This window comes from Prenolepis imparis, unplaced genomic scaffold (assembly GCF_030444845.1).
Source record: "Prenolepis imparis isolate NDT839.2.m4 unplaced genomic scaffold, iyPreImpa1.0 SCAF_7, whole genome shotgun sequence".
NCBI lineage: Eukaryota > Metazoa > Arthropoda > Insecta > Hymenoptera > Formicidae > Prenolepis > Prenolepis imparis.
Window position 1 is genome coordinate 14,590,685 of NW_028141165.1, and position 14,473 is coordinate 14,605,157.

The 14,473-nt window shown below is 28.0% G+C and overlaps 3 protein-coding genes across 4 annotated transcripts; 2 read left to right on the forward strand and 1 right to left on the reverse strand.

Annotated features, from left to right (window-relative positions):
- The first annotated feature begins 384 nt into the window (after positions 1–384).
- Positions 385–4,603, forward strand: LOC145938339 (sorbitol dehydrogenase). The gene is made up of 5 exons (XM_083041846.1): positions 385–569; positions 670–927; positions 3,125–3,362; positions 3,470–3,648; positions 3,719–4,603. The coding sequence occupies exons 1-5, from the start codon at positions 429–431 to the stop codon at positions 3,920–3,922; spliced, it is 1,020 nt and encodes a 339-aa protein (XP_082897972.1). The 5' UTR covers positions 385–428; the 3' UTR covers positions 3,923–4,603.
- Positions 4,604–5,457: 854 nt separating this feature from the next.
- On the reverse strand, positions 5,458–8,360 carry Lac (septate junction protein lachesin). 2 transcript variants are annotated; one of them, XM_083041844.1, is made up of 6 exons: positions 8,004–8,360; positions 7,528–7,769; positions 7,171–7,427; positions 6,688–7,091; positions 5,723–5,834; positions 5,458–5,616 (listed from the first exon to the last, which is right to left on the reverse strand). In XM_083041844.1, the coding sequence occupies exons 1-6, from the start codon at positions 8,047–8,049 to the stop codon at positions 5,595–5,597; spliced, it is 1,083 nt and encodes a 360-aa protein (XP_082897970.1). In that variant the 5' UTR covers positions 8,050–8,360; the 3' UTR covers positions 5,458–5,594. The 2 variants fall into 2 exon arrangements, with proteins under 2 accessions (XP_082897970.1, XP_082897971.1); XM_083041845.1 differs by lacking the exon at positions 5,723–5,834.
- A 1,524-nt stretch (positions 8,361–9,884) lies between these two features.
- On the forward strand, positions 9,885–13,248 carry LOC145938305 (uncharacterized). The gene is made up of 9 exons (XM_083041801.1): positions 9,885–10,028; positions 10,553–10,672; positions 10,828–10,945; positions 11,329–11,596; positions 11,741–11,854; positions 11,923–12,013; positions 12,728–12,864; positions 12,979–13,111; positions 13,198–13,248. Exons 1-9 carry the CDS (start codon positions 9,885–9,887, stop codon positions 13,246–13,248), a joined length of 1,176 nt encoding a protein of 391 aa, XP_082897927.1.
- Positions 13,249–14,473: the final 1,225 nt, after the last annotated feature.

The following is a 14,473-nucleotide window of genomic DNA, read 5'->3' on the forward strand; positions in this document are numbered from 1 at the left end:
AAGCTGTTTTGCTTATAGAATCAAATTCTTATCACTCTCTCATGCGTTATTTTGACTAATTTAAACTTTTGAAAACTTTATGTTTTTAAAATTTTCTTTTTATATATTTTCGATTATATTTTCTTTTTATATATATTTATCACGTTTTTATTTTTGTTCTCATTGTACGTTTTACACATAATAATCGTCGCAATATACAACAAATGTACGAGTTATATTTTATTGTTCTTAATATCTACATTGATATTTACATTTTCGACTTGCACACAAGTCATGATCTTTGCGTAACGTCAAGCGCTGACAATCTGTATCTCCAAGTATGTATTTTTTCACCCACAGATTTGATAACGTGTTTACGAACTTGTATATATATCAGACGAAAATGATAGAATCTGTTAGTAAGCTCGATACTATTCAAGCGGGACACGATGGAATATTTGAGCTTTGATTCGTCGACTAAGTCGCTTACTTTAAAGAAGCGAGGTATTCTTCCTATACCGGCAGGAAATGAAGTACGAATTAAAATTGCGTATTCCGGAGTCTGTGGGACGGATCTTCATATTTTGGAAGTATAAAATACTATTATAAATATACATTATTAATTGTTTTTTGTTTCATGGTGGATGAATAACTTCGCGATTTGAACGCATTTTTACTTACATCTTTCAGGGTTCCTTTCCGTGTAAAGAGAATGGGCCTTTAACTCTTGGACACGAGTTTGTAGGTACGATCGATGAACTTGGATCGGAAGTGATCACATTTAAGGTCGGTCAACGAGTCGCCGTCGATCCTAACTTCGGATGCAATAAATGTGATCATTGTCACAGTGCAAATTATCATTATTGTAAACTCGGCGGTATAAATAATACGATAGGAATTTTCAAGGACGGAGGATGGGCCACACACGTGATTGTCCCGGAAATGCAGGTACACAGTGTAATATATATAGTAATATACAGGGTGAGTCTTTTTAATCTTAACAGGCAAATATATATATTTAGAAAAGAAGTTTTTTTTAAAAAATATTTCAGACAAAAATTTTATGGCTTCGAGAGAGACATAAGATGGTACTATTCGTTTGACCTTGGATAGTCATTTGAAGGTCACGTAAAGGTCATCTTCAATTTCTTAAATGGAACTCCCTACTTTACATTGTATATTCTTGTAGCTTATCTCGAAAGCTTTCCAAAACACTATAATAAAATGTTCTTCCGTTAAGTATTTTTCGAGTTATGAAGCTTGAAAGAGAGATACAGTATTTTGACATAAAATACAAAATATCTTATAAATTATTTAGTTTTCAATAATCTTACCTTAATACTTTTATGCACAAAATAATAAGAGGAATCGATTGATGTAAAGACAACACATAGTTGTTTTTAAGAAAAAATATCTAATATTTTTTTTTTAATAATTATGCGTTTTTTTTTTACACCAATCGATTGGTCTCGATTTTCTATGCATAAGATATTTGGTATTTTATGTCAAAATACTGTATCTTTCAAGCCTCATAACTCGAAAAATACTTAACGGGAAAAGTTATAAAGATATAGGATGACCAAAAAGTGAATAGAGATATATCTTATACTTTAATTTGACGTAATCTTACATAAACTATGAAATATCGCGTAAAATATTCATTTTCTGATGGTCTTATATCTTAATACTTATTTTGTGTACATAAGTACCTACCTTATAACTTTTTATACAAAATATTGTTAGAAGTCAATTTATATAAAAAAAATATAGTGGTTCCATTTAAGAAATTCAAGATGACCTTGATATGACTTTAATAATGCTATCTAAAATCAAACCACAAAAAAAAATGGATTTTTTTAAACTATACAATTTTTATTTAAAATACTTTTTTATAAAGTGTTTTTTTTTAATATTAGACCGTTTTGGGACTTTTCGCGCACCCTGTATATATACAAGATGTCTTTTCCAAAAAAGCTATGTTTTATAATGACAAATTCTCTTTTGTCAATCTGAAATTGATTTTCGCTTAACAATAATATCGAGAGAAAATAGGTATAAGGAGAAAATATTAATAATTTTCGAGATGTTAACAATTGAAAAGGAAGGACTTCAAGTGAACTAAACTTGAAAAATTACATTTTTCACATAATTAATTGCAGATAATTTATTTTAATAAAATTTTTATTTATTTAACGCTTATTTATACAAATACGTGGAATATTAAAAATTGTAATATATATAATTGAACCTTCGTTCTTTACTCTTTGTTTTTCTATTTTTTTTCTTGTGCTACTTTATCACTATTTCATATAGTATACAATTATATAACCAAAAGGTTATCATCTATACTAGACAGGAGGTTATCATATCTATACTATATATAGACATTTTAATTAATATAATTCAATATTGCTGCAACTATGGCTGCAACGAAAAAATATTTCATACAAAAGTTAAAAGGTTTTAAAAGGGAAAAAATTGATAATCTTAAAAAAATAAAATCACTTTTCAAAATTATTTGAAGATCAACCTAATTTTTTAAATAGAACCATCCTACTTAATTTTTTTATATAAATTGATTCTTCGCAATATTTGGCATAAAAAGTTACAAGATGGCTTAAAAGTGAATAGTTTACGAGATATTTTAATCATAAAAACAAGATAAATAAATTATAGTTAAGTTCCTGGAAAGATAATCGAATGTAAGAAATCAAAAAGATATTTTAATTTTAATATAATAAGATATTTTAATATAACATAGTTTTATATAAAATACCTTGTAATAAAATTTATTTTTCGATATGATCTTATCTCAATACTTTTAAGCACGAAATAATGAGAAAAATCAATTGGTGGAAAGAAAATAGAGTTGTTTTTTTTTAAAGTATGTAATTTGAAAGTAGCAGCTATATATATATATATATTTTTTTTTTTTTTTTCTTAAAAGAACAATTTTTAATTTTAACATGAAATATTTTTTATTACAGCTTCAGCAATATTCGATTATATTAATATTAAAATGAAACATCCTCTGTAAATATTATAATCACCATATATATGTATATTAACTGTATTATCTATTATATACATATAAAACATTTCATCACACCATACATACATCTCTCATTGCATCTGCGGTTTGTAGGTTTATTTGATCGCGGATGAAATTGAAATGCATCAAGCGGTGCTGAGTGAGCCATTGTCGTGTCTTGCTCACGGCTGGGACAGGCTAAATTCCGTAAATATAGGAGACAAAGTTCTCGTAATAGGCGCCGGTATCATAGGTTTACTATGGGCCTGTCAACTTCATTTGCACGGTCTCAGGAAGACCGTCACCATCAGTGAACCGCAAGAAAAACGGAGAGAACTCGCCGCCCAGCTTGGTATATATATTACAAGAAAATTCTTTTAAATTATTTTATACATCATCTCAACATGACAATTTTGAAGAAGAATTCTAATAGAAATGTATTTACGCGCGAATATATAGGTCTAGATTATCAAGTTAAAAATCCAACCAAAATAAAAGAAGAGTTTAACTTGGCCGTGGATTGCAGCGGCTCCGCTCCAGCCGTGGAAGCGGCCATTTCTTTATTAGGTCACGGAGGTCGCCTGTGTATATTCGGTATCGCTAATCCGAAAGCGAAGCTGGCAATTGAACCATTTCAGGTAAATTCATCACATAGCCAAGAACTGTATTATTATAATTAAAATTATAATTGTTTCTGTATCTCGACAGATTTATAAGAAAGAGCTGACCATCGTAGGCGTGAATATCAATCCCTACACCTTTCTTAAAGGTTTAGCTTTGTTGCAATCAATGTCTGAGAAATATCTTGATTACAAGAAATTAGGAATTAAGGTATTCTCTTTGTCTCAATATAAAGAAGCTTTGGATGCGTTGAAAAAGGGAGACATAAGCAAAGCTGTTTTCAAATTCTGAAATGGGATTTTTGTACGTTGGAATAGAGAGAAAAAAATGATATATTTTTTTATGAAGCTTTTATTCATATTTTTATAAAGTTTTATTACTAATTTTTCGTACACAAATTCGGCTGAATATTTAAATGCACGGAATTTTGAATGATAAAATGCAATGTCGTAGTATACATATATGAGTATTTGTATAAAACTTTGTTTTATTGTTATTAAATAAGCCATAGTATATATTTGATAAATACATATAATTGTGTGTCACAATTTGTATATAAATACTACAGTTATTACAGATATTACGAGTATCATGACTTCGAGATTCCAATAAAAATAACTATATTAACGAGTATAAAACCGTATGAATTTATTTGTATAAAGAGTATATATAAAATCCTGATGATTCTTTTTTTTTTTTTATTAAGATTTTATCTTTCTATTTTCTCGTATCAAGAATTATATATCATATGATACGTCTTATTAATAAAGATTCGTTATAAGTGTGCAGAGTAAATAGTCAAGAAATATATGCTTGATAAAACATATTAAATATTATCTTATTTATGTACGAACACAATGTAACGCACATAAATACAAATGTAATACAAATAAACACATATGCTGCCTATACTATACAAATTTATAATTTTACTTGTAATATGAATTATCACGAACAAGGCACTAACATCAACATTGTTTTCTTTGTTCATGACGTTTCAAACCCTTTCAATAATAATAGGGTAGCTGGGTAATTCTACTGTCAGGTTTCTCCTATAAAATATCAACAAATCCATATTGTCGACTTACATCTACCAATAACTACCTATCTATAAGATAATATGTTTTATAACGTCATTATTGTTTGCTTCTCGTTTATCAGTTGGTAAAGGCCAAGAGATGTTTGTTATGCATGCGACGTTGCATAATATCGTGTATCATCATAAATGTGTACTGGAATGTTACATGCTATGATTTATATCTTGCCAACATTTTTGTATATTATTGATCCCTATGCATAAGTATGCAAGTTATTTTCTAATAACTTAAAATGTTAACAAATAGCAAATCAGCATAATAGATGGATAAGAAATATATTACATTTATTATCATACACTTTCTTCTATCCTACTAATCTATTCTCGATCTTTTGTTTAATATTGTTTCAATAAAGTTAAAATTTCGATGTACGATTTGTAAAAATTGAGCAGCATAATTATACACAATATAAAGAGACAAGATTAATCATAGAGATTTTAAGTAAAACGTATATAATATAGATTGATATGGAAATTTCAATAAAAATTGTACAACATATCTATATATATATACATAAAAATTGATTCTAAAAATGGAAGTATCGTAAAAAACTGTAGTAAGTCTAGAATATGCAAATAATGATATGAAATTTTTATCAACAATTGCACTGTGGTGATACAAACACCACATGTTACGACGCGTGCGTTTTTTTTCTTTTACCGATAATATAAATCGTTTCGTTCGTAAATAACTATAAAAATAATTGTGTGATAAAATAAACAAGATCAATTAGTAAAACATTAATTGAGGCCCATATAGCTTAGGTTTCTTACAGCATTATTGCGACAACAATAAAGCTGATGATTGCATAGAACCATTTTAAAAAGTCGCACCTGTTCGCTGTTGCCCATTGAAGGCCTGGATAGTTAATATTTGGCATAGAGATTTCTGTAAATAACATAAATACACACACACATATATATATTTAACGTAATTATTTTAATTATTTTAAACTTTTATTATTCCAAGAAAACATCACAGAAAAATGACTTACCTCATTATTGTAATTAATAAAACTAGAACTACCAAATTCGAAGAAACTGGAACTACGCCAGTTCCATAATGAGCTTGACCACAAGCTGGTGGACAAACAGGAATAATGGTTTCTGCGCAAACAAACAAGGGAACAAATCTAACATGCTATCTACTAAAATAAATCTATTATAAATAGCTAAGAAAAAAAATTAATAAATAAAAATTAAAAGATTATAAAGAACAAATTGTAATTAAAGATATGAAATGTACATTCATATATATTGAATTTTATAATGCAGACGACAAGATGGATATTAAATTTTTAACATGCACCAATCAACATATTGACAAGTCTGGATCCAATATAATTAATCTCATTAGAACTATATAAATTTATATACCATATATACCAGGTGTCCCATTTTAAAGGATCCACTCAAATATCTCATTGTCAGAAACACTGCGTTAAATCGAAAAATGTTTCCTACAAAAGTTGTAGGGTTTCGAGGGGGACATAACATAGTAATATTCATTTGACCTTGGGCGGCGTCTCCAAGGTTAGTGAAGGTTAACCTTAGGTGAAGGTGAGAATGAATTTTGAAGAAAATAAAAAAATGCTTCAGATAAAAGTTGTTCAAATTAATTAGTAGAAAAAGATGTTATAATAAAAAATATGGGTTTCCATTTAAAAAATTTATTCTCACCTTCACTTGACCTTGGAGACGCCGCCCAAGGTCATATGAATATTACTATATTATGTCCCCCTCGAAACCCTACAACTTTTGTAGGAAACATTTTTTGATTTAACGCAGTGTTTCTGAGATATTTGAGTGGGTCCTTTAAAATGGGACACCCGGTATATATATAGATATGAAATACATATATATATGAAATGAAAAATATATATATGAACCATATAAAAATTATCTACAAGTAACATATACAATACATACAAATACGAGAATTGTTTTCTTTTTTTCTTACCGAAAAGTTCAACTTTTGTTTCAGCACTGCCCAGTTTGTTGGCCGCTCGACAAGTGTATTCTCCGTATTGTCGTTTTTCTATAGTAATAACTCGAATCGTTGTATCGGTATACTCGTCCGCGGTTGCAAAATGCGATATACTGTAATGCTGATTATTCGACAATTGTATGTCATCCTTGATCCAGATAATGGCTGGCGGAGGATAAGCCTCTACGTGACACTCCAAATCCATATCGTACTGCAAAGCTTGTCCGAGTCGTGGCCTGGGTGCTGTTATCACTGGTGAAAATTCAACCTCCACATTGATATTACGCCTAGCACCACGTCCGACGCCATTTTCAGCAACGCAGTAATACGTTCCACGATCCTCTTTTCGTATAGCGGATATTTTTAATGTATTACCACTGTAATTATATTTCGAAACTTTATTATACACAGCATATCAAATATTTGTAATAATATAACAAATTAATTACACCTTACCGATAAATTGATCCTCCAGTAGGCAAAATGGCATTATTCTCTCTGCGCCATGATATTCTTGGCAGCGGAAAACCACTGGCGTAGCATTCCAGCATAACAGATTGTCCCTCGCTAACTACCAAAGATTGGGTCGAGTTGTCACTAATTATCGGTGGTCTACGAACTTGCAGTTCCACTTCTGCATTTATAGAACTGGTTATAGATATTTGTATTCTACATTGATAGAATCCAGCATCCGTTTCTTGTATATCTTTAATCTAAAAACAAATCAAATATATCAATTCTGTATCATTAATGTTATACAATTTATGAATATATCTTGATTGGTCGCAGGAGCATATTTTAATAAAGTCTTACTTGCAAAACATGTGTAGCAGATGCTGTGTCGTGTCTAATGGCGAATCTACTGTCCCTAATTATCAACGCAGTGCCGGTGGAAAGAGTTACTTGCTCATTCGCACTGTCCCTGTTGACTTTAATCCATAAAACAGGATAATCCTGCGCATACTGAATCGAACAATGTAATTCCACAGTCTCTCCGATATCCTTAATTTGCTCCTGCGATATGTAAGATATTGTTGGAGTACGTTGAGCCACGGCTGAAACAACATTGAGATATCTTACATAAGAGAATTTTTCTATTTCGAGTAAATATATAGCATTAAGAATTATTATTTTTTCTAATTATTACAACTGATTGTGAATTGAACTCGTTTAGTAATTTCTTTCTCATACTTAAATTTACGTTTTAGCGAATGAAAGGTATATCTTTCAATACAAAGTTATGTAGTTTTGTACGCTATTATGATTCATGCTAATGTCGTGGTTTATACCTGTTTGCAGAAACGTGCATATCAGAGCTAAAGTGACAGCGCGCATCGTGACACACCCAATAGAGTACTCGATTCGGCCCGAAAGGAACGTCTCTCCTCAGCTTCTCTGCACGATGCGACTAACGCTCTTATTCCTCAACATAGGATTCCGCTTTCCGAATTTGACGAAGCGCGAGTTAAGCTCTATTCATTCAAAAACGATGCGATGCACGCGCGAGCCTATCCGCGATGATGCGAATAAACTATTCAGCTGCTGTGTGGCAACGTAATCGGCGAGAGGAAGGAGCAACACACGCCCGAAGCGTCCAGCGGGCGGGATGATGTAGGTAGGTGTCTGTTGACCGATCGTGAGCGTTGTAAATATGGCGGAATGATGCTACGTCTCTAGTCAAGTGCGAGATGAAGTGTCGTTTCGTCGTTAATCTTATTTCCTTAAGATTACGACTCTATTTCAATTTAGAAATTATAATCTGCAATTATAAGATTAAAATTGATTAGTCTTAGCGTTCTACGATACAGTCTCGATAAATTATTAACGTAATTCGATTACTTTTGCGATTGATTTGAATATTCGAATGCGAATCACGAATTCGAAAGATGATAAAATGATTAAATATTGAGAAAAAAACTGTTTGCATGTATTCAAAATATTTAATTTGTTCTTTCAATAAAGTTCTTTATATCATTATAATTATTATTATATTAATATATAAGTATATAATATTTATATATTTTTTTATATAATATTTAAAATATTTTATATAATTAACATAATTTTACATTAAATTGCAAAATATATGTATGCATACATATAAACCTCTGCGTACGTTATTGTTTTTCTTTATAGAAAATGTATTTCTTAAATATTATTAATAATATTTATATGTGTGTTTTAATGTAAAATTGAAAAGTTTAAAGAGAGAAATAAAAGAGTACGTCTGGGGAAGAAATGATTGTCAGCGACAATTTGATCAGAAAAAATTGATATATATTTAGTTCCTAAAATATTATTTATATAAAATAAAAATATATTATACAAAAATAAAATATTAAAATATTATGTTATATAAAATATAATATTTTAAAAATATAATATATAATATATAATATAAAATAAAAATATAATATAAAAATATATTATATTAAAAAATAAAATATAAAAATAAAATATTATATAAAGTATTATATAAAATATTATATAAAATCTTAATCACACACCAATTTAGGATTTGAAAATGCTGTAGATAAATCTGATCAATTCGTCTTCAAAAATAATACCACTTTAATCATAGGGAGCTTTCCAACAAGGACACAGTGTGACACAGTCTATCATTCTATCTTCTTTCAATAGTGAACAACAAAGATAGAATGATACACTCTGTGTCACACTGTGTTCTTGTTGGAAAGCTCCCATAGATAATAAGACAATGAAAACTGAATATTGCTCTCGAGGCACATACGTATATTACGAATGCGTGCCATAAAATGAAGCGTGTGAAATTCTGTTATAAAAAAAATGACGATTACGCATGCGCGACTTTCACATAAATATACATAATCAACGAATATTTTCTTCTTTTTTTTATGAGAAAAAGACATTAACTAAATTTCTTCTGTTATTAAATTAATCGCGTAATTACTTTATTTCGAAAAATACTGTTGAAAAAATAATGCAAATATTCTCGCTTTATAGTAACAGTAAGGTAAAATGTTTTACACCACCTTGTGTTATACGAAATTAAGTAATTTGTGGTAGAATTTACACCAGAGGAGGTAAGTAAATAATAGATAATAGATAATCGAATGGGGGAAAAAGGAGGGGATGAGCGTAACTCTTGTCGGCTGCTTCACATTCATACATGTCTCGGACCTCGCAAAGAAATGACCAACGTCAAGATTAACTATTTTAGTATAAATAAAATTCTTCTGCTCGCACTTGGCTTGTGGCCCTATCAACAATCGAACCTCACTCGATTTCAATTTATTATTTTGTCTAGTATTTTGACGACACACGTTATATTTCAAGTAAGTTTTAGTAAATTACTATATAATATATACTCGTAAAAAAAATTATCGCAACACGTAATTAATATCAAAATTTAGCATAAATTCAAATAAGCGTATCTCCGCGAAAAATTGTCGTATTTCAAAAATTTTTGTTTTGTTTTAAAGGGTAAAGTCTCTACTTTAAGGAACTTTCGTTCGATTTTGATTTTATTCTCTCCCCTTTTCTCCATCCCTTTAAAAGGAGAAACGTGGTTTTTTTTCAAAAAATTGCATAGTTTGACGGAGTGTACTAAATTTTTTTCGCAAATATCATCATAACTATCGTAAAATATGGACTTTTCTCTACAAATTTAAAAAAAAATTGAATACCGTACGATTTTTTTTCGCAAAGTTACAGCATATCAAAGTTACCTATGCATTTTTGCCTATATATTTAATTACCGCCAACATTAGCATTACCCGATGGGCACTACGGGGAGGTTGCTGGTCGGATTTTGCCCATCGTGTGTGTGTGTGTGTGTAAATAAAATTACTATTTGCAGTGTACAGTATTTATCTCACAAAGATGTACTCCGGATCTCATCACCAAAGTTTTATCCTCCGTATTTTTCTTTACAATGTTTGTGATAACATACAACATGTTCTATATTAATATCGAAGCTGTAAGTTGATAGCTTACAGTTGAAGATGACTTAAGTTGATAATTTCACAAATTGATAGCTTACTTGTGAGACGAAGTAAACTTGTTGAATAACTTATTATGCCATATTTTCTGACATTATTATATATAAAAAATGATATAAAGTTATTGAAATAGGTGAAGGATTTATTGGATCAATTATTACATGCATGTAATGAGTTAAAAGATGGAAATGAAATTGTTATTATAAACGAATATGGCTATAATGGCAAACGTTATACCATGTTATTTTTAGGTAAGATAATCCTTTTAGATTTGCAAATACGATTATACTTTCTTCTTAATACGCGAGAGCTCACTTTCGGAACGTTTCACTTTCGAAAACTCAGAAAATTGATTTCTCAATAAATTACATAATAGTTTTCCTGTGTATATAATAATTCCTGTGCATATAATAATCAGTAACAAGTAACAAATATTTTCATATGTCGAATAAAATGATAAAAAAGGTATACCAATTGCATCGATTATAAATCAATCACAGATTGGTAAACGAAAGAAAATTACACAGTCTCAATTATTAACACATGCAATGAGAATGAGATAATATATAAATCAATTAAAAAATTTATATGGCAGAAAATTAAATAATGTTTTTACTTTCTGATCCTTTTTCAGTATTAGCCGTTTGCATATTTATTTACTTTTTTGGGGTACTTTGGTCGGATATTTTAAATATTACTTTACACACGAATGAGTCAAGGACATATAGTTTTCTGACCATAATGACAGTGACGGAATACTTTATTGATGAAAAGAAATACTTTTATTTCATACTATTGCATTTCATTGCATCGTCATGTATTGGGATGATTGCAATGTTAGCAATAGGAACAATGCTTATTACATATTCTCAACATATTTGTGGAATGTTTAAAATTGCGAGGTATGGATATAAATGCAAATTACGTCATAAAGATTCATATAATTTCTGAACGAATGCTAAACAAAACAGTTTAATTTTAACTGAAAAAATATTTTATATAATAAATTGTTATGTGTAATTATAAAACACAAATATTATTTATAGCTATCGTATCGAACGCGCAATGAGCATCAATATGCTACAAAATATGAATCAGAAATACGTTTTTATACACAAGGGTTTAATTTGCGCTGTGAACATTCATCGACAAGCTATGAAGTTCGTATATATATGCTCGATATTATGAGGACGCTATCTACACATATTAATAAATTTTCTTTTTAAAGCTTAATGACAGGCTTGCTATCTAGTGTTGAAATAATGATGTTCTGTTTAATAATATTTGGAGTATTATCGATGAGCTTCAATCTGTTTAGAGTAAGTTTTATAACTTCCATAAGATTTATAAGAATATAGGACTGTACTTATACTATGTTATCTTAAGTGGCTTCATTATTATGTGACAAGATATTAGTTATTATTATGTGACAAGAGATTAGATATTTAAGAACGTATCTGAAAAAAGACAAATATATAGTTTAACCGTAGGTTAAAGTTAACCGACGTTGGTAGAACTGGGCCTAAGAACGGTCAGAATAATTAATTAACCGATTAACATAATTTTCAGACAACCTATTCGTATTTCTATTCTTACAGAGAATGTAATGTTATCGATATGAGTAATTGACACTGGAAAACAATGATCTATGTTTGAATAAAATCAATAACTTTATTAGCTTTAAAGATAAAAAAGATAGTCTATTTGTATTATTAATATAGTTACAGAATATATAACACGAATAATCGATTACATAATTCAACAAAAAAAAAAAAAACAAGAAAAAGTCAATAATCATAATCATTTTCCGTAGTCCTTTTTTAACATTGAATATGACTGTAGCCTCTCTTTATCTTATTACAATTCTGAAAAATTTTAAGTTACACAAAGTAATATGGAACCATATTTAACATTCAAAACAATATGGGAATTGATTATCCTCTTTCCTGTGGTTGAGAAAAAATTATTCTTTTTTGTTAAAATGTATAATGTATGTATCGTGAAACATTTTAGATTTGTTTTAAATTTTTCAGGCTGTTTCGTTCAAAGAGAGTGTCAAGGAATGCGTAATGCACTTTATATATGCTTTTGTTATTGTCGTGTATATGTTTGTAGGCAATTATATCGGTCAAACTGTAACGAATCACAATGATCATATATTTATTACGGCGTAAGAAACGTATCTGCTAAACAGCATATATGAAAAGACACATAAAGAATAACTGTTTCATAATATATTTAAAGATTTTATCTTAAGATTAATCGTTTACAATTCATTTTCTAGATTTAATGTCAAGTGGTATATAGCTCCCTTATGTATACAGAAAATAATACTGTTTCTGTTACAAAGAAATTTCAAAAATTTCACTTTGAACATCGGTGGACTGTTTATTCTATCTATAGAGTGCTTTGCTACGGTATAAAGAGAAGATAGTAATAAAATATATATTTATAAAGTAGCATATATGATAAGTATAAAAATAAAATATCTTCTATTTTCCAGCTAGTAAAGACTTCAGTATCTTATTTTACAGTCATATATTCTACACAATGATGAGACGATAATAATTTAAATTAAATATAATTACGGTAAGAAAGTGTAGTTATAATAAAGAACATAAATAATATTTATATATTTTAAATATATTTTTGGAAAAATGAAAATACACCTTTTGAAAATTATTTTGTCCGTCTAGTTTAGAAACTGTTTTCATGCAATAAAAAAGAATAAAGGAATAAAATTATTTCAAGATATTATGTGTTACATTTTTTCAATGCATTGAAATTGAACACTGTGTGCACATAATATATACATCGAAGATAATAATAATATACAATAATAATAATATAATAATAATAATATATAATATAATAATAATATAACAATAATAATAATATTTAATAATATTATTATATAATAATAATAATAAAATATATAATAAATATTTCATTACGTTGCACTGTTTTCAATTTCGACATCATTAGTGAGCAATATATTATCTAACATATGTTAAACTTCTAATAAATATTTAATGTTAGCATTCGTATAAACATTAAAAAATTTAAAGTTTTTAATAATAATAAATAATATATGTTCATTATAATTGAAAAAAATAGAATTACACGTTTTCCTAATTTAACATATTGATCTATAAAAATATCTCTTCTTATATAAATTATTCTATATATTTTTATATTAGCCTTGAGATCAATATAACAACTCTAATAAATAAAAGTGATACTCAATCCAAAAAAATAAAAAATTTCTATATTAATTGAATTTAAATTAAACATCATTCATTTTAATATAAATCTTACTTTTAAAAGATATATAATTAATCTTAACATAATATAGTTATTAAAAATGTTTTAAACATTATAAATGAATAAATATATAAATTAATAATAATTATTTAAGATAAAATCAATTTTAGATCATTAATTTCACACATCAATATTTTTTAAAATTAAACTACTTCAATTTAAAGTTTATTTATAATTCTTTTTCATTTATTTATTACCGCTAAATATTATAAATAAATATTATTAATCATAATATAATAATATAAATTATTAAATATTTTTTTATTATTTATCTATAGTTATATAATTATTTTAATATAATATTGTCAAATTTATAAGTAAAATTATTAAAGGATAAATATGACTTAGTAAAAGAATAAAATCTTTTAAACTAACTAACTAAACTTAAATTTTTAATTTCATTATAAATTAATGTTGAACATATGAATGTAAGTATAAAGAATAAAATTTTCTAA